We start from the raw sequence: 17615 nt of genomic DNA, 5'->3' as shown, positions 1-17615 counted from the left end.
TGTGACTCCCTCTCTCTCTGACCCTCCCCTGCTCACGCTGTCTCTCTCTCTCTCTCCTAGAAATAAATAAAAACATTAAAAAAATAATAAAATAAGTGATGTACGGGGCACCTGGGTGGCTCAGTAGGTTAAGCATCTGACTTCAATTCAGGTCATGATCTCACGGTTCGTGGGTTCTAACCCTGCGTCAGGCTCTGTGCTGACAGCTCAGAGCCTAGAGCCTGCTTCGGATTCTGTGTCTCCCTCTTTCTCTGCCCCTCCCCCGGCTTGCTCTCTGTCTGTCTCCCAAAAATGAATAAACGTTAAAATGTTTTTAAATAAATGGTGTAAAACATAAAGTACTAAAGAACTTTTTCTTAAACAATTATTAGGTAAATTATCAGATAGTGTACTAAGTTGAGAAGCAGGCTGTGTATAGGAAGTGATCACATGAGTAACTTGAATTATCTGGGAAGACCTACCTAAAGGGATGATATTTAAGCTGAGATCTGAATGCCACAAAGAAGCCAGCAATGCAACATTCTGGAGAAACGTTTCTGAAAAGGCATCAAGGTGGAACTGAACCTGGAATTTTCAAGGAACACAGATAAGGTTACTGTGGCTTACATGTCAAGGTCGTGATAGGTGAGTGGTACAGCTGACCCTTGAAAAGGGAGTTAGGAGCATAGATCCCCTCCCAGTCGAAAGTTCACATATCACTTTAAACTTCCCCAAAACTTAACTACTAATAGCCTACTGTTAGCCAGAAGCCTTACTGATATAAATAGTAGATTAGCACATATTCTGTATATGTATCATATACTGTATTCTTACAATAATATCTAATTGTTTTTTACTTTTTTTGGTATTTTAGGGTAGGCAGCTCATCTTCAAGTTTTTTCTAATCATCACAAATCTCCCCAAAAATTTTCCACTATATTCACTGAAAAAAATCTGCACATTAGTGGACCCACACAGTTCAAACTCGTGTTATTCAACGGTCAACGGTGCTTTGGATAGAATATCAGGAAGAGTTCAAATGTTAGGACTTGGTAATTTTATTCTGAGGGCACAGGAAGCAGCTGGAGGCTTTCAAGCAGGAGAGCAACGTGATCTGGTTCATCTTTCAGATAATTCTCTTTGGCTGCCATGTCAAGGGTGGATCACATGGGTGTAGACGGCAAAAGAATAGAATCTGGGGACCTGTTGGTGTCCCTTGTAGAAGTTGACAGTACCTTGCACTAGGTTGATTACAGTGAAGATGGAAAAAGGGGAGCAGGTTCCAGGAATACTTTAGAAATAGAGTGGGGCCACCTGGGTGGCTCAGGTGATGAGAGAGTTAATCTTTGGGCATCCAACTTGTTTCGGCTCAGGTCATGATCTCGAGCCCTGTTCATGAGTTCGAGCCCCGCATCAGGCTCTGCACTGACAAGTGCAGATTCTCTCTCCCTCTTTCTCTGCCCCTCCTGCGCTCTCGCTCTCAAAAATAATAAATAAAAAAATTTATATATAAAAAAAGAAATAGAGTGGATTGGATTGGACCTGATGAGTTAATATGGGGGATGAGGAAGTGAGGAAATGGGTGATTTCAAGTGGCTTAATTTGAGCAACTCGGTGGGCGCTGGTGCCATTTACTGAAATGGGAAAGACTGGAGATGAGCAAGTTAGGAGGTGAATGTGCAATCACATTGTCAATTTGGGGTATGTTGGGTTTGAAATGCCTGTTGGATACATGTTAAGTAAGCAACTGGTGTGAACTGAAGGAGCAGGCTGAAGATAGAGAATTGGGCATCCATCCCTGCCCTGATAGAAGAATTGCCAGCATGATAGAGCAAACACGGAGACCAGGAAGCTGGCGATGGAGCCTTGGGAACAACTGTTGAAACAGCAGTGGACAGGAAGGGAGAATAGAAGTATGATGTCCCTGAAGGCAGGAGAAGAATGTGTCTTAAAAATGGTATAAGGTATTGCTTTGAGGGCCACCGAGGTCGAGAAAAAAATGAGGGCAGATTCGTAATAAATGGCATTGACCACATGGAGCTCTCCAGTGACCTGACAAAGGCAACCTCCTTTGGTGTGAAGGGCACAAAAGCCTCCCGGAGGTTGAAGTGGAAAGCGATGATGTGGAAACAGTTGATTATCATTCCCATTTTATGAATGAAGAAACCAAGGCTTAGAATGGTTAACTCTTTCATCCCAGGGCAACGCCGGTGGGGTCGGATCCCGGACCCAGTCGGTGAAAACAGTTTGCTCCAGGGCTGTGCACTCTGTGCAAGACATTTTTCCAATTATCTTCCGAACCGTAAAAGCCAACGCTGCTCTCAAAGATGCCCTCAACCGAAAACATTCCTTCACGCTGCCGCTGGTGTTTTACAGAAAAACGAGAGGGCCTGCCTTGGGTTACAGAAAGGCAGCCTCCGCTCAGCGGGGAGGGAAGGACCGCCCCTTTCCCGCAGCCCAGGCCGGCGCGGCCCACTGCGGCTGCGCGGGCCTGGGCGCGGCGGAGGCAGGGCGGGAGCGCGCGAGCGGGGGGCGGGAACGCGGAAGGGGCTGCGGCGCGGGACGCCTACCCGGCTGGGGGCGGGGCCGGGCGCGAGTGTGCGGGGCGCGCGGGAGACGCGTGTGGGGGCGGCCGAGCGGGACCCTGGGCGGCGGCGGCCTGAAGCCGGAGGGGAGGAGACACAGCGGCGGCGATGCTGGAGACACTGCGCGAGCGGCTGCTGAGCGTGCAGCAGGATTTCACCTCCGGGTGGGTATACGGCGGGGGACGGGAAGGAGCCGGGGGGCCGGGGTCCCCGAACGCCGCCTGCTTCCCCTCCGCGCACGCGGTGCGCTCCGGCCCCACCCGGCACTTCCCATCCCCGCCCCGCCGAGCAGAGTCACGAACTTTCCGGCGTCGGTCCCGCGGCGCTAAGTAACTTAGAGCCCAGCCGGCCGGCTCCGCGGAGCGCGCGGAGGACGCCGGGGCCCCGTCCCGGCGTTTGGGCGGCCGCGGGAGGGGGTCACGTGGCGGGCGGCGCGCCCCCTGCTCCCCCCGCCCGCGGGACGGGGGCCCGCGCCCCCTCGACCTCCGGCGCCTGCGAGGCACCTGCCCGCCCGGGCCTCGGGCTCCTGGGCCGCGCGGGGACCGAAGGTCACGGGCCCTTTCCTTTTGTTTTCTCTCGCTGCTTTCGCACCGGGTTCGGCGCGTTGGTGAAGCAGCTCTGGGGCAAGAACAGCGGCAGAACCAGAGCGACGCTGCTGATACAGCTAGTGGTTAAAAGCGCAGACCAAGCGGTTCCCAAACTTTGCCCAGTCTCACCTGGGAACCTTTAACAACAACCCTGATCCCAGGTGGCAGCCCATGTCGAGTTAATCGGGCCGGAGATGGGGTCTTAAAGATCCGCCTGGAGATGGCAGTGTGCAGTGAAGTTTGGAAACCAGAGGCGTAGACTCTGGCCAGGCTGCCAGGGATCGCCTCTCCCCCACTACGCAACCGTATTTTTTTTGCAGGCGCCTTGAATCGCCTTGCCTCGGTTTCCACAACTGCCCAGTGGTGATAAAGATGGAGCTTATAGGGTTGTGCAGATTAACGAATTACCATGTAAAACATGGCCTGTGGAACAGTAAGCAGTATGGGATCTGTGGTTACTGGATGGTGCTTAGTTCAATTTAACGTTTTCATGTCTTTAGGGAAGGTGTCACATTTGTACAGAATCTGTTACCTTTAGCTGACAAATCCTTTGGAGAATTTTCTGAATGGAGACTTCTGAATCATCTGGTTTTAAGTTTCCAAATAGAAAGATGCTGGCTAAGATTTTATCTAATGAGACGAAGATGTTTACATTGTGTGCCTTTTGGGTGCTGAGTAGTAACATACTGGCAGATACTTGAACACTTAGCACAGGTAAATCATTTTTGATAGGTTTGGAGTTCTTAAGAATATTATAAATGTTACGGTAGTCATTCGTTTGTGGTGTATTTGCATACTTGCAATTTTTTTTCTCATTTAAAAAGTAACTTCAGAGTGTGATTGAAGAATTTCAGTAGGATCCTGGAATGGTCTGCCTGTAGCATGGTCCCGCCTGGTATGCCGCTGTTCGCATTACTTTCAAGCTCTTTGATGACGGGACAGTCCCGTCTTCTCTCAGTTACTGTAACTCTCTAGGTTGTATGGGTGTCTCAGAAGTCATTCACACTCCTGACGCTTATTAAGAAGGTTAAGCTTACAGGGTTGCCTGGGTGGCTCAGTCTGTTAAGTGTGGGACTTTTGACTTCGGCTCAGATCAGATCTTATGTTTGTGGGTTGGAGCCCTGCGTCAGGCGCTGTGCTCGCTTTGCAGAGACTGCTTTGGATCCTCTGCCTTCTTTTTTGGCCTTCTCCTGCTCGCTCTCTTCCTGTCTCTCTCTGTCTTTCAGCTGACTGGCAGCTTGAAACTCTGATGGTCACTTCTGTCAGGTTCACGAGTTTACTACGTGACCCTTGCCAAGAAAGAATCCTCTTAATTTATCTTGGTAAACTCTTCCTCATTCAGCTTGCGCTCAGCCTATTTGCCTGAATTGACCATTTACCCTTGCAGGGGGAAGATGAAATTAACGCTGAAATTAACACAGCCCTGGTGTCTCTATGCAGGAAGGCAGTGCAGGGATCCAGAGATGAAAGGGACATGGCCCTCACTTCCCCAAAGGATCAAAGGGTGCCCCACACACCTTCACAACGCCTGGCATTAATGCCTGTAGAAACCAAAGCAGGTGGCTTCTGAAATGATTGGAAACTTCCGGTGCTGGGTTGCCCCAGGGAATCCGTGGAAGGAAGGCCCCAGCGTCTTGGCGTTCCTTAGCGCTTCCAGTGCTGCTCTTCCCAGTCACCCAGAGCGGTACCTTCATAGGGCTTTTCTGCTCATTTCCCACTTCTGAGAATTCATGACACTAGACCTCGGGAGTGAGGGAGTGGGTTCTGGGCCTCACCCTCTTCCCCTCATCTAAGTGAGTCTTAATTTGATTTAATTTATTCAGAGCTCTTAGAGCCTTTCGGGGAGTTCACATAAATCATCCACTTTTTAAGGATTGACCCGAGCTCTGAGGGAAACTCTTGGATGGTATATTGGAGAACACGCTTCAGATCCACTCTGGTCTTTGAGTTTTACCTTTTGAACTGTTAGGACCAGAAGCCTCAGGATTGAAGTAATCAGGCACGCAGAACCCTCCGGGAACTGAAAATCAGATTTATTGAAGGTTTACAGCCTCCTGTCACCGCCTGTCGTTTCCAGTTTGTAATGCTGTGGGTTTTTTTGAGTAGGAATAGAGACCCTGTATTGTTGTTCCCCCCTCAGAAGCCCCCACCACCCGCAGCCTCATTTTCTCTGCTTGCCTCCTGTGGTCTCAAAACCCACTCAGAGGAGAGGGTCTCATCATCTAACTCCCAGTGTCGTAAAATGGCGAGACTTTGCCTAAGATTTTTCCTCTTCCAGGAATACTCACCTTTTTAATAAGCAGGATAAAAAAAAATCTCAGTCTTCAGTCTGGTTTAATAACTCCTTAGTGAGTTCCTATTAAGTGTCAGGCACTTAGGTGATGCCCTCAAAAGGCAAAAGATTTATACGATCTGAAGAGAAACCAGAGTATAGGTGATGCACTCCAAAAGTGTCCTTTGTCATGGGACCTTTCTTCATTTTATTAAAAAAGAAAAAAGATTTAAGGGGCTACATGCTCGACTTTCTTTACTAATTAGCGTCTGTGTTTTGGGCTAGATCCTGGGGCCATGGAGTGGACTGAAGCGGTCTCTGCCCTCTGGATGCTGTAGACTGGGGCAGCATGGAGGGGAGCAGAAGGAACTGAGCTTTAAAGACACAAGCCCTGGGCGCCTGGCTGGCTGGTGGCGGAGTGTGCAGCCCTTGATCTCAGGGTTGTGGCTTCGAGCCCCGCACTGGGTGTAGAGATCACTTAAAAATAAAATCTTAAAAAAAAAAAAGATACAAGTGATACATGCAAGAGCCCAGAGGGAAAGAGTGGTTAATTCAGATGCATTTACAGAAGGCTTCAAAGAGAAAGTGGCTCCTTTACTGGGCCTTGAGGAACGCGGAGGGATTGTCATAGATTGGGGTGAGGCCATTTCCAAGGCAGAAGCAGCTGTGGAAGAGGAAGCTGCGAGGGTAGTGACTAAGGGAGGCTCTTCAAGGGCTCTGCTCAGTTAATTCATTTGTCAGATACTTACTGAGCACTTACGCTGTGACAGGCACCGTTCTGGGAGCTAGGGATGTAGCAGAGAACACAGCAGGCAGCAAATAATGTCCCGGGCTCAGTCTGTTACTTCTAATACTTAGAAGATCATACCAGGTCTCGAACAGTGAAGCAGGTGAGGGGCTCGGGGATGAGTCGGATGGCTACGTTCTTTGTACAGGGTGGTCCAGGCTTGGTTTTAGACCCACTGAGCCTTTATTTTGAGGGTTTTTACAGGAGCCTACCTGTATCTCTGGAAGAAATTTGAGATGTGGTGTGATGGGAGGGCTGGAGATGTGGACCTGGGAGATTATCTGGGGGAGGGGCTGTAAATTGTGGGCTAGGGGAGAGAGAGCTTCTAAGGCCCGGCTGATAGGAATTTGGTAGGAATTTAACAAGGGAGTGGAAGGGACACACGCCCCCCACTCCCTCCCCGGGGGGAAAAAATGTAAACTGGGAGAGGAAGTGAAAAAGGTGGAGAAAATGAGGGGAGGGGAGATGCTGACTTCAAAGGATCTTAGACAAATGGTGTCATTTACAAACAAAAAGGATTTTGGAATAGTCCTGAGAGACCAGCAGTTGCCAGTGAACTTGTACAGCATAACTGAGTGCTTGACATTCAGGAAGCAATGGAAGTTCAAGAAACCCTGAGGAGACAGGTTGGAACTGACACGGTGGATTGGGGGTTAATTAGGGTAGAGATAGTATGAATTCCTCTCCCTTCACTAGATTTGTGCAGGTTTCGTGTGAGTCTCAGGCTTCAGAGCTTAGGGGTCACATGTACTTTTAAGTGTGATCCATGCTGTGTTCCCCTGATCTTGTTTTGTTTTGTTTTTTTAAGAAAAAAAGTATGATAGGGGTGCCTGGGTGGTTTAGTCGGTTAAGCGCCTGACTTTCGCTTAGGTCATGATCTCACGGTTCGTGGGTTCGAGCCCCGCGTCGGGCTCTGTGCTGACTGCCAGCTCAGAGCCTGGAGCCTGTTTCAGTCTGTGACTCCCTCTCTCTCTGACCCTCCCCTGCTCACGCTGTCTCTCTCTCTCTCTCTCTCTCCCCTAAGAAATAAATAAAAAACATAAAAAAAAAAAGAAAAAAGTATGATAAGCGTTTACGGGAAAAGAGAATAGATTGGACGTGGATTTGCAAGCAGCATTTAAAGTCAGAATAATGGAAACGTGAACATTAAAGGAATTGTACCTTAATGACAAAAATGTGCTCATTAATATGTTTTGGTGGTGTTTTACAGCAATCATGATAGCTGATGAGGTTAGCCGAGTAGGAAATGGAAGTGCAGCTAAATGGAATGCCATTAAGGTCACCCCGCGAGGTTGAGTTAGCCGGAGAAAGCACAATTTCTGCTCCTCGTTCACTGTAGTGCTCCAGATATCACTCTGTTTGTCTACTTTTTAAAAAACCTGTTGGGGTGCCTGGGTGGCTCAGTCGGTTAAGCGTCTCACTCCGGCTCCGGTCATGATCTCACGGTTCGTGGGTTCGAGCCTGCATCTGGCTCTGTGCTGACAGTTAGCTCAGAGCCTGGAGCCTACTTTGGATTCTGTGTCTCCCTCTCTCTCTAACCCTCCCTGGCTCACACTGTCTCTCTCAGAAAAAAAAAAAACACATTAAAAAATTTTAAAAAGCCCAAAAACCTGTTGTGTTGTTTGCTAATCACCTCCATTTCTTAGTAATAGGCCCCCATTTTTAATATTTTTCTGCCAAACAAAAAAAATAAGTGTGCTGGTCTCCAATCAAGTGAAGTCTTTACAGCAATCTAAAACTAAGTTAATGAAGTGTTAGGGTAAATTTGAGGTTTACTGCTTTGAAGTGTGTGTTAGTTGCTTTTGGTCAAAGATAATGGTTAGGTGCTCACTTAAGTGTAACTCGATAGTCACATAGCAGCACTAATGTCTTCCTGGGGATTTTCTGGGATTAGGAAGAAGATTGGGAACAGTGGGAAGCCTTTTATAGGAACCTCAACTTTTCAGGAACCTCTTTTATTTCACCTCGGCCCAGTAATGTATCTAGTTTCTTCCCTTTCTTGGTGGAGATAATTTTTATTATACTTTTCATTTGAGTTAGCTCTGTTTACAGAATGCTGCCAAAGCTGTATTTGGAATTTTAATTCCTGTGGTAAATTATTACAATCAATATAATACTACCATTTTATATGTGAGGAAACCAGGGTATTACATCTGGCTCTGTATTTCCTTCTTAGTGTGCCATAACATTGTGGGACATTAAATAACTTTTATTAGCAGGTCGTTCCCAGCACGGAATCACCGTGGGAAGCTTTAAGTAGAAATATTGCACAATAAAAACATTAAGCTACCTTTAGTGGAATTCTGGGCTTTGAGGGTGTATATCAGAAAGGAACTTTTTGCTTTTTTTGTTACTTGTTAAATATACCTGACCTTAAAAAAAAGATATATATGTATACACACACACACATATACACATATACACACAGAAACACACCTGACCTTTTTCTCAACTCAAAGTAAGAATAATAGGTATTGTAACCCTTTATTGTGTTCCTTTCTTCAACTCTCTTTACTGTTTTCCACATCCTTGGAGGAACTTTGTTTTCTCTATCAGTTCTCCATTCTGTTCTGAATTTTGGCACACAGACGATTTATGTGGAGGAGGTGTGATGAGAAAAGATGAATATCTAAAAGACTATTTATTACAAAAATGTTGTTACAAAATTTCAGACATGTGAAACAGAATAACACAGGGAACCTCATATATCCATTTTTCAGATTCAACAATTATCAACTTTTGCCACATTTGCTTTGCCTCTCCCATAGTTATAAAATAAATCTTAGATTGGTCTGTTACACCTCTCCTACATCAGTTTGCATCTCTAAAAAAAAAAAAAAAATACAGGGGCTCAGGTCATGATCTCCTGGTATGTGAGTTGGAGCCTCACGTCAGGCTCTGAACAGCTTAGGATTCTGTGTCTCCCTCTCTCTCTGCCCCTCTCCCCCCGCTCATGCTCTATCTCTCTAAAAAAAAATAGATAAACATTAAATATATTTTTAAAAATATAGAGATTATATACAGTCAGTGCCAACCTCATCCTTAACTGAATTAACACTAATTCTTTGATAGTATCAATTATCCAGTCCATAATCAAATTTCCTTGGTTCTTAGAAATGTCTTTTTACAGTTGATTTGTTCAAATCCAGATCAAGTAAGTTCCACACATTACATTCGGTTAAGGACCAATTTTAAAGCAGATGGTTGTTAAGGAGCCACATGGAGAAGCTCTTATTGACCCAACAGTTTTATTTTCAGTGGCCTGTAACATCCATTCTTTCTCTTTTATTCTACCCTAATTTTGTGTTTCTTTTTGGGGGAGGTGCTGAGGAGCACCCCAATTTTGATATATTATAATTGAGAAAGTATAAGTTTATATCAGAAATAGATATTTGAGGGGCGCCTGGGTGGCTTAATCGGTTAAGTGTCCGACTTCAGCTCAGGTCAAGATCTTGCAGTTAATGGGTTTGAGCCCCGCGTCTGCCCCTGTGCTGACAGCTCAGAGCCTGGAGCCTGCTTCGGAAGCTGTGTCTCTCTGTCTCTCTCTACTCCTCCCCTGCTCATGTTCTGTCTCTGTCTCTCAAAAATAAACATTAAAAAAAATATTTTGAAATACCAACCTCCACATTTGCTAAAGAATATAATAAGAATGTTCCAAAAAGGATCGTAATAGTTCCCTTGTAATATCCTTGTCCACCTAACTCCATGCAGTTGTCCCGAACCACTGGAAGTAATACCAGAACCATTGTGAGTATAATGTCCTGCTGCGGATCACCACCCTAGTATAATTCTCCCTGGCATGTCCCAGCTAAGCGCCTTTCTCAAATTTTGGAGTAGAGGGGATAGAGCATAAGTGTCAGAAAAGCTTTTCCTAGTTGTTGCTTAATCTTGGTTTAAACCGGATTTACCAGTCGCCGCAGGAAGCTTGGAAATTTATCCTGTTTTTGTCGGACAATTGAGACTTTATAAATACAGCTCTTAGACTCATCTGGGGCGATCTATACAAATGGGTTCTGTATTAAAGAGATTACAGAGTCTTTTTAACAATGTAGAAAAGTTCATCTTCTCATCTTACTTTTGGAGAAACAACATAGAGTAATATAGACATTTTTTGTATAGAGTTGGCATTCCATTTTTTTTTTTTTTAAAGGCCCTTTCTCGTACTTAGCCGGTCATTATTGATACAGCTCTAGTCCTGTGTCAGGACTCAGATGTGTGGTTGTGAAATATGCAAGGTTGGGCGTTCGTGGGAGAGCCAGCTTGTACCGTAGGGCCGTTTCTGGCTGAGCGCAGGAAAGCGGCTCGAGGAAGGCACACCTATTTCTAGTTTTACCAAAGGATTTTTAGGGGCTGTTGGTGGTATCGTGGCCTGTGTTTCGACTCTATTTAGAAAGGAGTATTTGTTGTTGAAGTACCCGTGTTAAGAAGAACATTTACAGCAAAATCTCATGTTATATGAGAGTGGCTTGTGATTTAGCACTCCCTTTTTGGCAACCTCTATTGTGTGGTACAGAGCAGACACAAAAGAAGGTGAAAATGGGCCAGTGAAGTAGAAGTAAATTGTATAAAGTCTGTGAACTTCATATTATAGAGAGAGACGAACCTATTTAATTTTATTATTCTGGGCATTTTCTAGCCCATTTATCTGTTTTCTGGGTAGATCAGTCAGTTAAGCGTCCGACTCTTGATCTCACCTCAGATCATGATCTCACGGTTTGTGAGTTCGAACCCCATGTCGGGCTCCATGCTGACAGCACAGAGCCTGCTTGGGATTCTCTCTCTGCTCCTTCTCAACCCTAAAAATATAAGCAAGTTTTTTTAAAAAAGGAACAGGGAGGGAGGAGGCTGCAAGAGTTAAGTAGCCAGCAGAAGCAGGAGGTAATCACAGGTAATCAAATGGCCAGTGGTGCAGGTAGAGCATTTACATTTAGGAAAAATAGACACAGGATCCCAAACAAACTCGGGTCACTGTAGATTGGTTTCACGCTAGCAAATGAAGAGGTATTTCTACCTCGGGAGCGTCCGAGGAGATAGATGGTGGCTTTGCCACAAAATGTAATTGACGGTATTCATAAAAATGACCCAGTTAGCAGAAAATGTTAGAGTATGTCAAGTCCTCTAATGAGAAAGGTTTGTAATATATTTTAGAAAGCTGATTATCAATGTCTGAAATTTCACAGAATGTTAGTAATTAAAGAGCTTTTTTTTTTTTTTTTAAATGTTTTATTTTTTGAGAGAGAGACAACGTGAGCAGGGGAGGGCCAGAGAGAGACGGAGACACAGAATCCGAAGACAGGCTCCAGGCTCTGAGCTGTCAGCACAGAGCCTGACACGGGGCGTAGGATCATGACCTGAGACAGAGTTGGATGCTTAAGTGACTGAGCCATCCAGGTGCCCCTTAAAGAGCTTTGAGTGCCTGATATAGTATCTACTTAATAAGATGTGCTGCTTAGATATTTGTTACCTACCAGATTCACCTGTGCAGACTGCTTCTCTTTCCGGTGATGTAGGTAAGGGACATTTCTCTAGTCTAATCACACTTAGTGATTGTTTCTAAAAAAAAGGGATTGGGGCAAGAAAAGATATAAAGGCGCTTGCTATAGACGTTCTATTTCGAGTGTCTGACTTAACAGTAAATACTCAAATACTTGTCTGTATTGGTGCTTAATTCTTGCTAAAAATTAGCTTATCTGACTTCAAATTTTAACAGCTGTGAAATTTATGGTTGAAAAAATCTCTTAACCTGTAAAAATGTGGTATTTTATACTTGTTGAATTATAGGCTGAAGACTTTAAGTGACAAGTCAAGAGAAGCTAAAGTAAAGAGCAAACCAAGGTAAGCCTGTGCTGAGAGTTAATTTCCTGTGATGTAAATTTCATACGCCGTTGGGGCTCTGGCTGTAACAGTATTTTTGCTTTAGTGAATTTTGCATTTGTTGAGTGCATTTGACTGCAGTCTGATTATTTCTAAATTTTGTTAACGCTGGAAAGTTTTCTGACAAATTTGTAAAATGGTTGAGGAAATGGTGAGATGTAGTAGTATTCTAGGATAACCAGTGGTCATTCTATTGTTTGATCACAGTGAATCATTTCTGAATATTAAGCACAAAGTAAAAGGCCTGCATTATTGAGAAGCAGATTAATAATGAAACAGTGCTTGGCAAGGGAGCCTCGTTAGCTGTGTCACCTGTTGTACGAAAACCCGTGTTGTGCAATGTTTTCATTTTTTTTAAATAAGTGAAGCATGACTGAATTTCACTTTCAACCTAGAGATTATGAGCTTATTGTTTTTTAAAATTATTTGTTAATGTTTATTCACTTTTGAGAGACAGAGACAGAGCATGAGCAGGGGAGGGGCACAGAGAGAGGGAGACACAGAATCTGAATCAGCTCCAGGCTCTGAGCTGTCAGCACAGAGCTCGACGCGGGGCTCGAACCCTTGAACTGTGAGATCGTGACCTGAGCCGAAGTCGGATGCTTAACCGACTGAGCCAGCTAGGCGCCCTGAGATTATGAGCTTTTTAAAAAAATTTTTATCATCTAACATTTTATTAAAATATTTATTGTTTTATGTGCTAAGAATAATCTGTGGGGCAAAGTGATAGATGATAGTACATTACAGTATTTTATTTTATTTTTTTCTAAATGTTTATTTTGAGAGAGAGAGTGCAAGTGTGCATGCGCATGAGCAGGGAAGGGACAGAAAGAGGGGGTACTGAAGATCCCAAGTGGGCTCTGTGCTGTCAGCAGGGAGACCCATGCGGGACTCAAACTCCCAAACCCTGAGATCATGACTTGAGGTGAAGTCAGACGTTCAACAGACTGAGCCCCTATAGTATTTTAATTGTGAAGTAAAACAATACATTTCTCTAAAAGTTCTGGTAAACTCTCATTAGTAATTTTAAAATATTTCATATCATAATGATGGTGTCAAAATTCTCATATGTAGGCTTTTTTTTTTTTTTTAGTTGGCATAAATCAAAAACAATTTGAATAAAGTAAATGTTTTTTTTTCACAGGACTGTTCCATATTTGCCAAAGTACTCTGCTGGACTAGAATTACTTAGCAGGTAAGTGTTTTCGTTTCAATAACAAAATTATGCTTCTGACTATTTTATTGCCTAAAAATATTTTATAATTTTGTAACTAGAAAATGTAAAACAACTAAATCTTACTCAGACATAGGGATTAGAAATCACTTGTTCATTTCCCAGAGGGGGTTTTACTTTTCATTGATTAGTGCGAAGGCCATTCAGACCTTGAGCAGATTGATCCCTATTATCTTTGCTCGTCAATACTGGATTATGTGTATTTATTGTGTTTCTGGTTTTTCCTTTGCAAGAAAATTGATTTTGAATTTGAGTCCTTGATAATTCTCTTAGATTTTTAATTTTACATCACCTCTGTTCTCCTCTCCGGGTGGCACGCAGATTAATATTAAGATGCATGATTTTCTTATATATGGCAACAAAAGTGTAAGCCACGAAACAGACAAATTGGACTTTATAAAAATTAAATACCTCTCTACTTCAAAGAACTCATCAAGAAAGTGAAATAGTAATCCACAGAATGAGAGAAATATTTGCAAATCATATCTGCTGAGGGACTTGAATCTAGAGTATGTAAAGAACTTTGATAACTCAACGATTAAAAAAAAAACCCAGTGAAGGACAGGCAAAGGATTTGAATAGATAGTTGTCTAAAGAAGATATAAATGCCCAAATGCACATGAAAATATACTCAACATCGTTTGTGATGCTAATCAAGACCACGGTGAGAGACCACCTCACACCTACTAGCATGGCTGTCGTCAGAAAGGCAATAGCAAGTGTTGGTGGTGTGGGGAAATAGAGCTCCTTTGCCCTGCAGGTAGGAGTGGAGAAAATGGTGCACCTCATGGGGAAACTAGTTTGGTAGTTTCTTTAAAAAGTTATTTGTAGAACTACGTTGTGCCCTGGCTGTTTGATACCAAGAGAACTGGAAACTCACATCTGCGTAAAAATGTGTACACAAATGTACCTAGCAGTATTGTTCATAAAGCAGAACTATAGCAGCCTAAAAGTAGAAACAACACAGATATTCATCAACTGGTGAGTGTATATTCAGCCACAGAAAGTAACGGAGTGCTGATACGGGCTGCGGTGTGGATGAGACTTAAAAACATAATAAGCAAGAGGAACCGACACAAAAGTCATGTGTTATGCGATTCTATTTATATAAAATGTGCAGAAGAGGCAAAGCCATAGAGACAGATTGATTAGTGGTTGTCAGGGATTGCAGGGGGAGGGGGGCGGGCGGGAGAGGAGGGGGGAGGGGAATGAGTAGTGACTGCTAATGAGAATGAGGTTTCTGTTTGGGGTGATGAAAACGATTTGGAATTAGATGACACTGACAGTTGCCCAACTGTGACTGTGTTAAAAACTACTGAACTGTATACTTTAAAAGGATGCATTTTATCGTATGTGAATTACTTCAGTATGGCTGTTATAAATATATAGTTTAAGTATGTTAGTTGCTGTTATGAACTTAATAACATGCCCTCTGACCGATACATGGTAAAGATGTGTGTGGTGCAACGTCTCCTTCTGACCTGCTTTTATTATGACACAGTCCCCCTGTGCCTGCATTTTGCTTTCTCTTTTCTAGCTCTTTACTGAGTTTCTTTTTGTGGTTGCTAAATCTAGAGATTTTTTTTTTCTTTACTCAAAAGTGCTTAATTTGATATTAAGTTCTTGCTTGGTTTTGTCGAGTGAAGAGCATAAGTGAACACGAAAGAAGGTACAGTAAAAATCAGTGGTGTGCTGTTTACATTTTATCTCTATTTTTTTTTTTAATCTAGTCATTTAGTTGAATGAACATTGAAAGATTTATTTTAGAAGTGTAGACTTTCATGTGTGGTGATTTTTTGGAATGTAGCGCATTGTGGGGCTTAATATGAAAATTTACAACCATAGGAAGATGTCTGTAATATGTTCATTCGGTGCATTGAAACACAGTGTTTCCTCTTTGGAACTAATACGCATTGGAGGAAAGACCATTTTTTTAAAAAAAAATTTTTAGGGAAGACCATTTTATTTTTATTTATTTATTTATTTATTTTTAATATTTTTTAAAATTTATTTCTAGGAGAGAGAGAGAGACAGCGTGAACAGGGGAGGGTCAGAGAGAGAGGGAGACACAGACTCTGAAACAGCCTCCAGGCTCTGAGCTGGCAGTCAGCACAGAGCCCGACGCGGGGCTCAAACCCACGAACCGCGAGATCATGACCTAAGCAAAAGTCGGACGCTCAACCGACTAAGCCACTCAGGCGCCCCATAGGGAAGACCATTTTAAATAGCAGATCTCTGTATTATAATTTTTTAACTTAAAAATTATGATAAAATACACATAACAAAATTTACCATCTTAACCATTTGTAAGTTTGCAACTCGGTAGTGTTAAGTACATTCACACTGTTATGCATCCAGTCGTCAGAACTTTCCATGTTGGAAAACTGAAAACTCTACTCATTGAACAGCCGTTCCCCGTTGCCACCTTCCCTGTCTCTGGTGACCATCATTAGACTTTCTTTTTCTATGAATTTGACTGCTCTAGGTGCCTCATATAAGTGAACTTATATAGTATTTGTCTTTTTGTGACTGGCTTATTTCACTTTGCTTACTGTTTCCAAGATTTATCCATGCTCAAGCATATGTCAGAATTTTCTTTTTAAGGCTGATTAATGTTTCATTATAAGCATATATCATGTTTTGTTTATCCATTCATCTATTAATGAACGCTTAGGCTACTTCCACTTTTTAGCTCTTGTGAGTAAGGCTGCTGTGAACATGAGTGTGCAAATCTCTCTTCAAGACCCTCCTTTCAGGTTTTTTGGGTTTATACTCAGAATTGCTGGATCATGTGGTCATTCTACTTTTAATTTTTTTGAAGAACCACTCTACTGTTTAGCTAGCAGCCACATGATTTTACATTCTCACCAGCTGTGCACAGCGCTCCCATTTGTCCATAGTCTCACCAAAACTTGTTATTTTCTGTTTTTGGTTTTCCTTTTTTTTTTTTTTTATAGCCATTCTCATTGGTGTGAAGTGGTATCTCCTTGTGATTTTGCTTTGTATTTCCCTAGTAACTGATGATTATGAGCATCTTCTCATGTGCTTATTGGGTTTTTATGTATCTTCTTTAGAAAAACGTCAGCTCAAGCCTTTTGCCCATTTTTGGATAGGGTGGTTTTTGTTATTGAGTTTTAGGAGTTCTGTATGTGTCTGGATATTAATCTCATATCAGATATGCATCCTGTGGGTTGCCTTTTTACTCTGTATTCTTTGATGCACAAAATCTTTTAACTTTGATGAAGTACGGTTTGTCTATTCTTTGTGCTTGTGGTGTCATATCCAAGATATCATTGCCAAATCCAATGTCATGAAGCTTTCCCTATGTTTTTTTCTAAGACGTTTATAGTTTTAGTACTTATGTTTGGATTTTTGATTCATTTCGTTGATTTTTGTATATGATGTTAAGGGCCCAGCTTCATTATTTCACATGTGGATATCCAGTTTTCCAAGCTCCATTTGTTAAAAAGACTATCCTTTCTTCATTGCATGGTCTTGCAGACCTTGTTCAAAATTATTTGACCATTTATGTGAGAGTTCATTTCTGGGCTATTTCATTGGCCTGGATATCTGTTTGTTTTTATAACAGTGGCACACTGTTTTGATTACTATAGCTTTGTAGTATGTTTTTTTAAGTTTACTTATTTTGAGAGAGAGAGAGAATGAGAGAGAGAGAATGCATGGGGGAGGGACAGAGACAGAGGAAGAGAGAATCCCAAGCAGGCTCCATGCTGTCAGTGCAGAGGCTAATGCGGGGCTTGATCCCACAAATCGTAAGATTGTGACCTGAGCTGAAATGAAGAGTCAAATGCTTAACCAATAGAACCACCCAGGTACCCCTGTAAGTTTTAAAATCAGGAAGTGTGAGTCCTCCAGCTTTGTTCTTCTTATCAAGGTTGTTTTGGCTATTCAGGGTCCCTTGAGATTCCATATAAATTTTATGATGGATTTTTTTCTGCTTCTACAAAAAGTATCCTTGGGATTTTGATAGAGATGGCATTAAATGTTTATAGATTACTTTATGTAATTATTAACATCTTGATACTAGTCTTCTAGTCCATGAACATGGGATACCTTTCCAATTATTTATGATTTCTTTAATTTCTGTGAGAAGTGCTTTGTAGTTTTCATTATACTAGTCTTTCATCTTCTTTGTTAAATCCTAAATTTTTTAATGCCCTCCTAAATGGAATTTTTAAATTTCTTTTTTGAGTTTTCATTGTCAGTATATAGAAACCCAACTGACTTTGTGTGTTGATTTTTGTATTCTGCTACTTTGCTGAATTTGTTTATTCTT

At 42.6% G+C, this 17615-nt stretch overlaps 1 protein-coding gene across 3 annotated transcripts in view; it reads left to right on the top strand.

Moving 5' to 3' along the window:
- The first annotated feature begins 2624 nt into the window (after positions 1-2624).
- DTNBP1 (dystrobrevin binding protein 1) overlaps positions 2625-17615 on the top strand; it is a 127338-nt gene continuing 112347 nt past the window's right edge. Inside the window, exons 1-3 of one of the 3 annotated variants that reach the window (XM_039251499.1) lie at positions 2625-2728; positions 11992-12045; positions 13229-13279. In XM_039251499.1, coding sequence (XP_039107430.1) covers positions 2673-2728; positions 11992-12045; positions 13229-13279 — 161 coding nt within the window. In that variant the 5' untranslated portion in view covers positions 2625-2672. The remainder of the gene's footprint in view (positions 2729-11991; positions 12046-13228; positions 13280-17615) is intronic. The other 2 variants (XM_039251500.1, XM_039251501.1) reach the window with 2 other exon arrangements.

The sequence above is a fragment of the Hyaena hyaena genome, unplaced genomic scaffold, assembly GCF_003009895.1.
Source record: "Hyaena hyaena isolate Hyena2069 unplaced genomic scaffold, ASM300989v1 scaffold_389, whole genome shotgun sequence".
Classification (NCBI taxonomy): domain Eukaryota; kingdom Metazoa; phylum Chordata; class Mammalia; order Carnivora; family Hyaenidae; genus Hyaena; species Hyaena hyaena.
The sequence above is the reverse complement of the archived record's forward strand: the minus strand, read 5'-3'. Positions and strand labels throughout refer to the sequence as shown.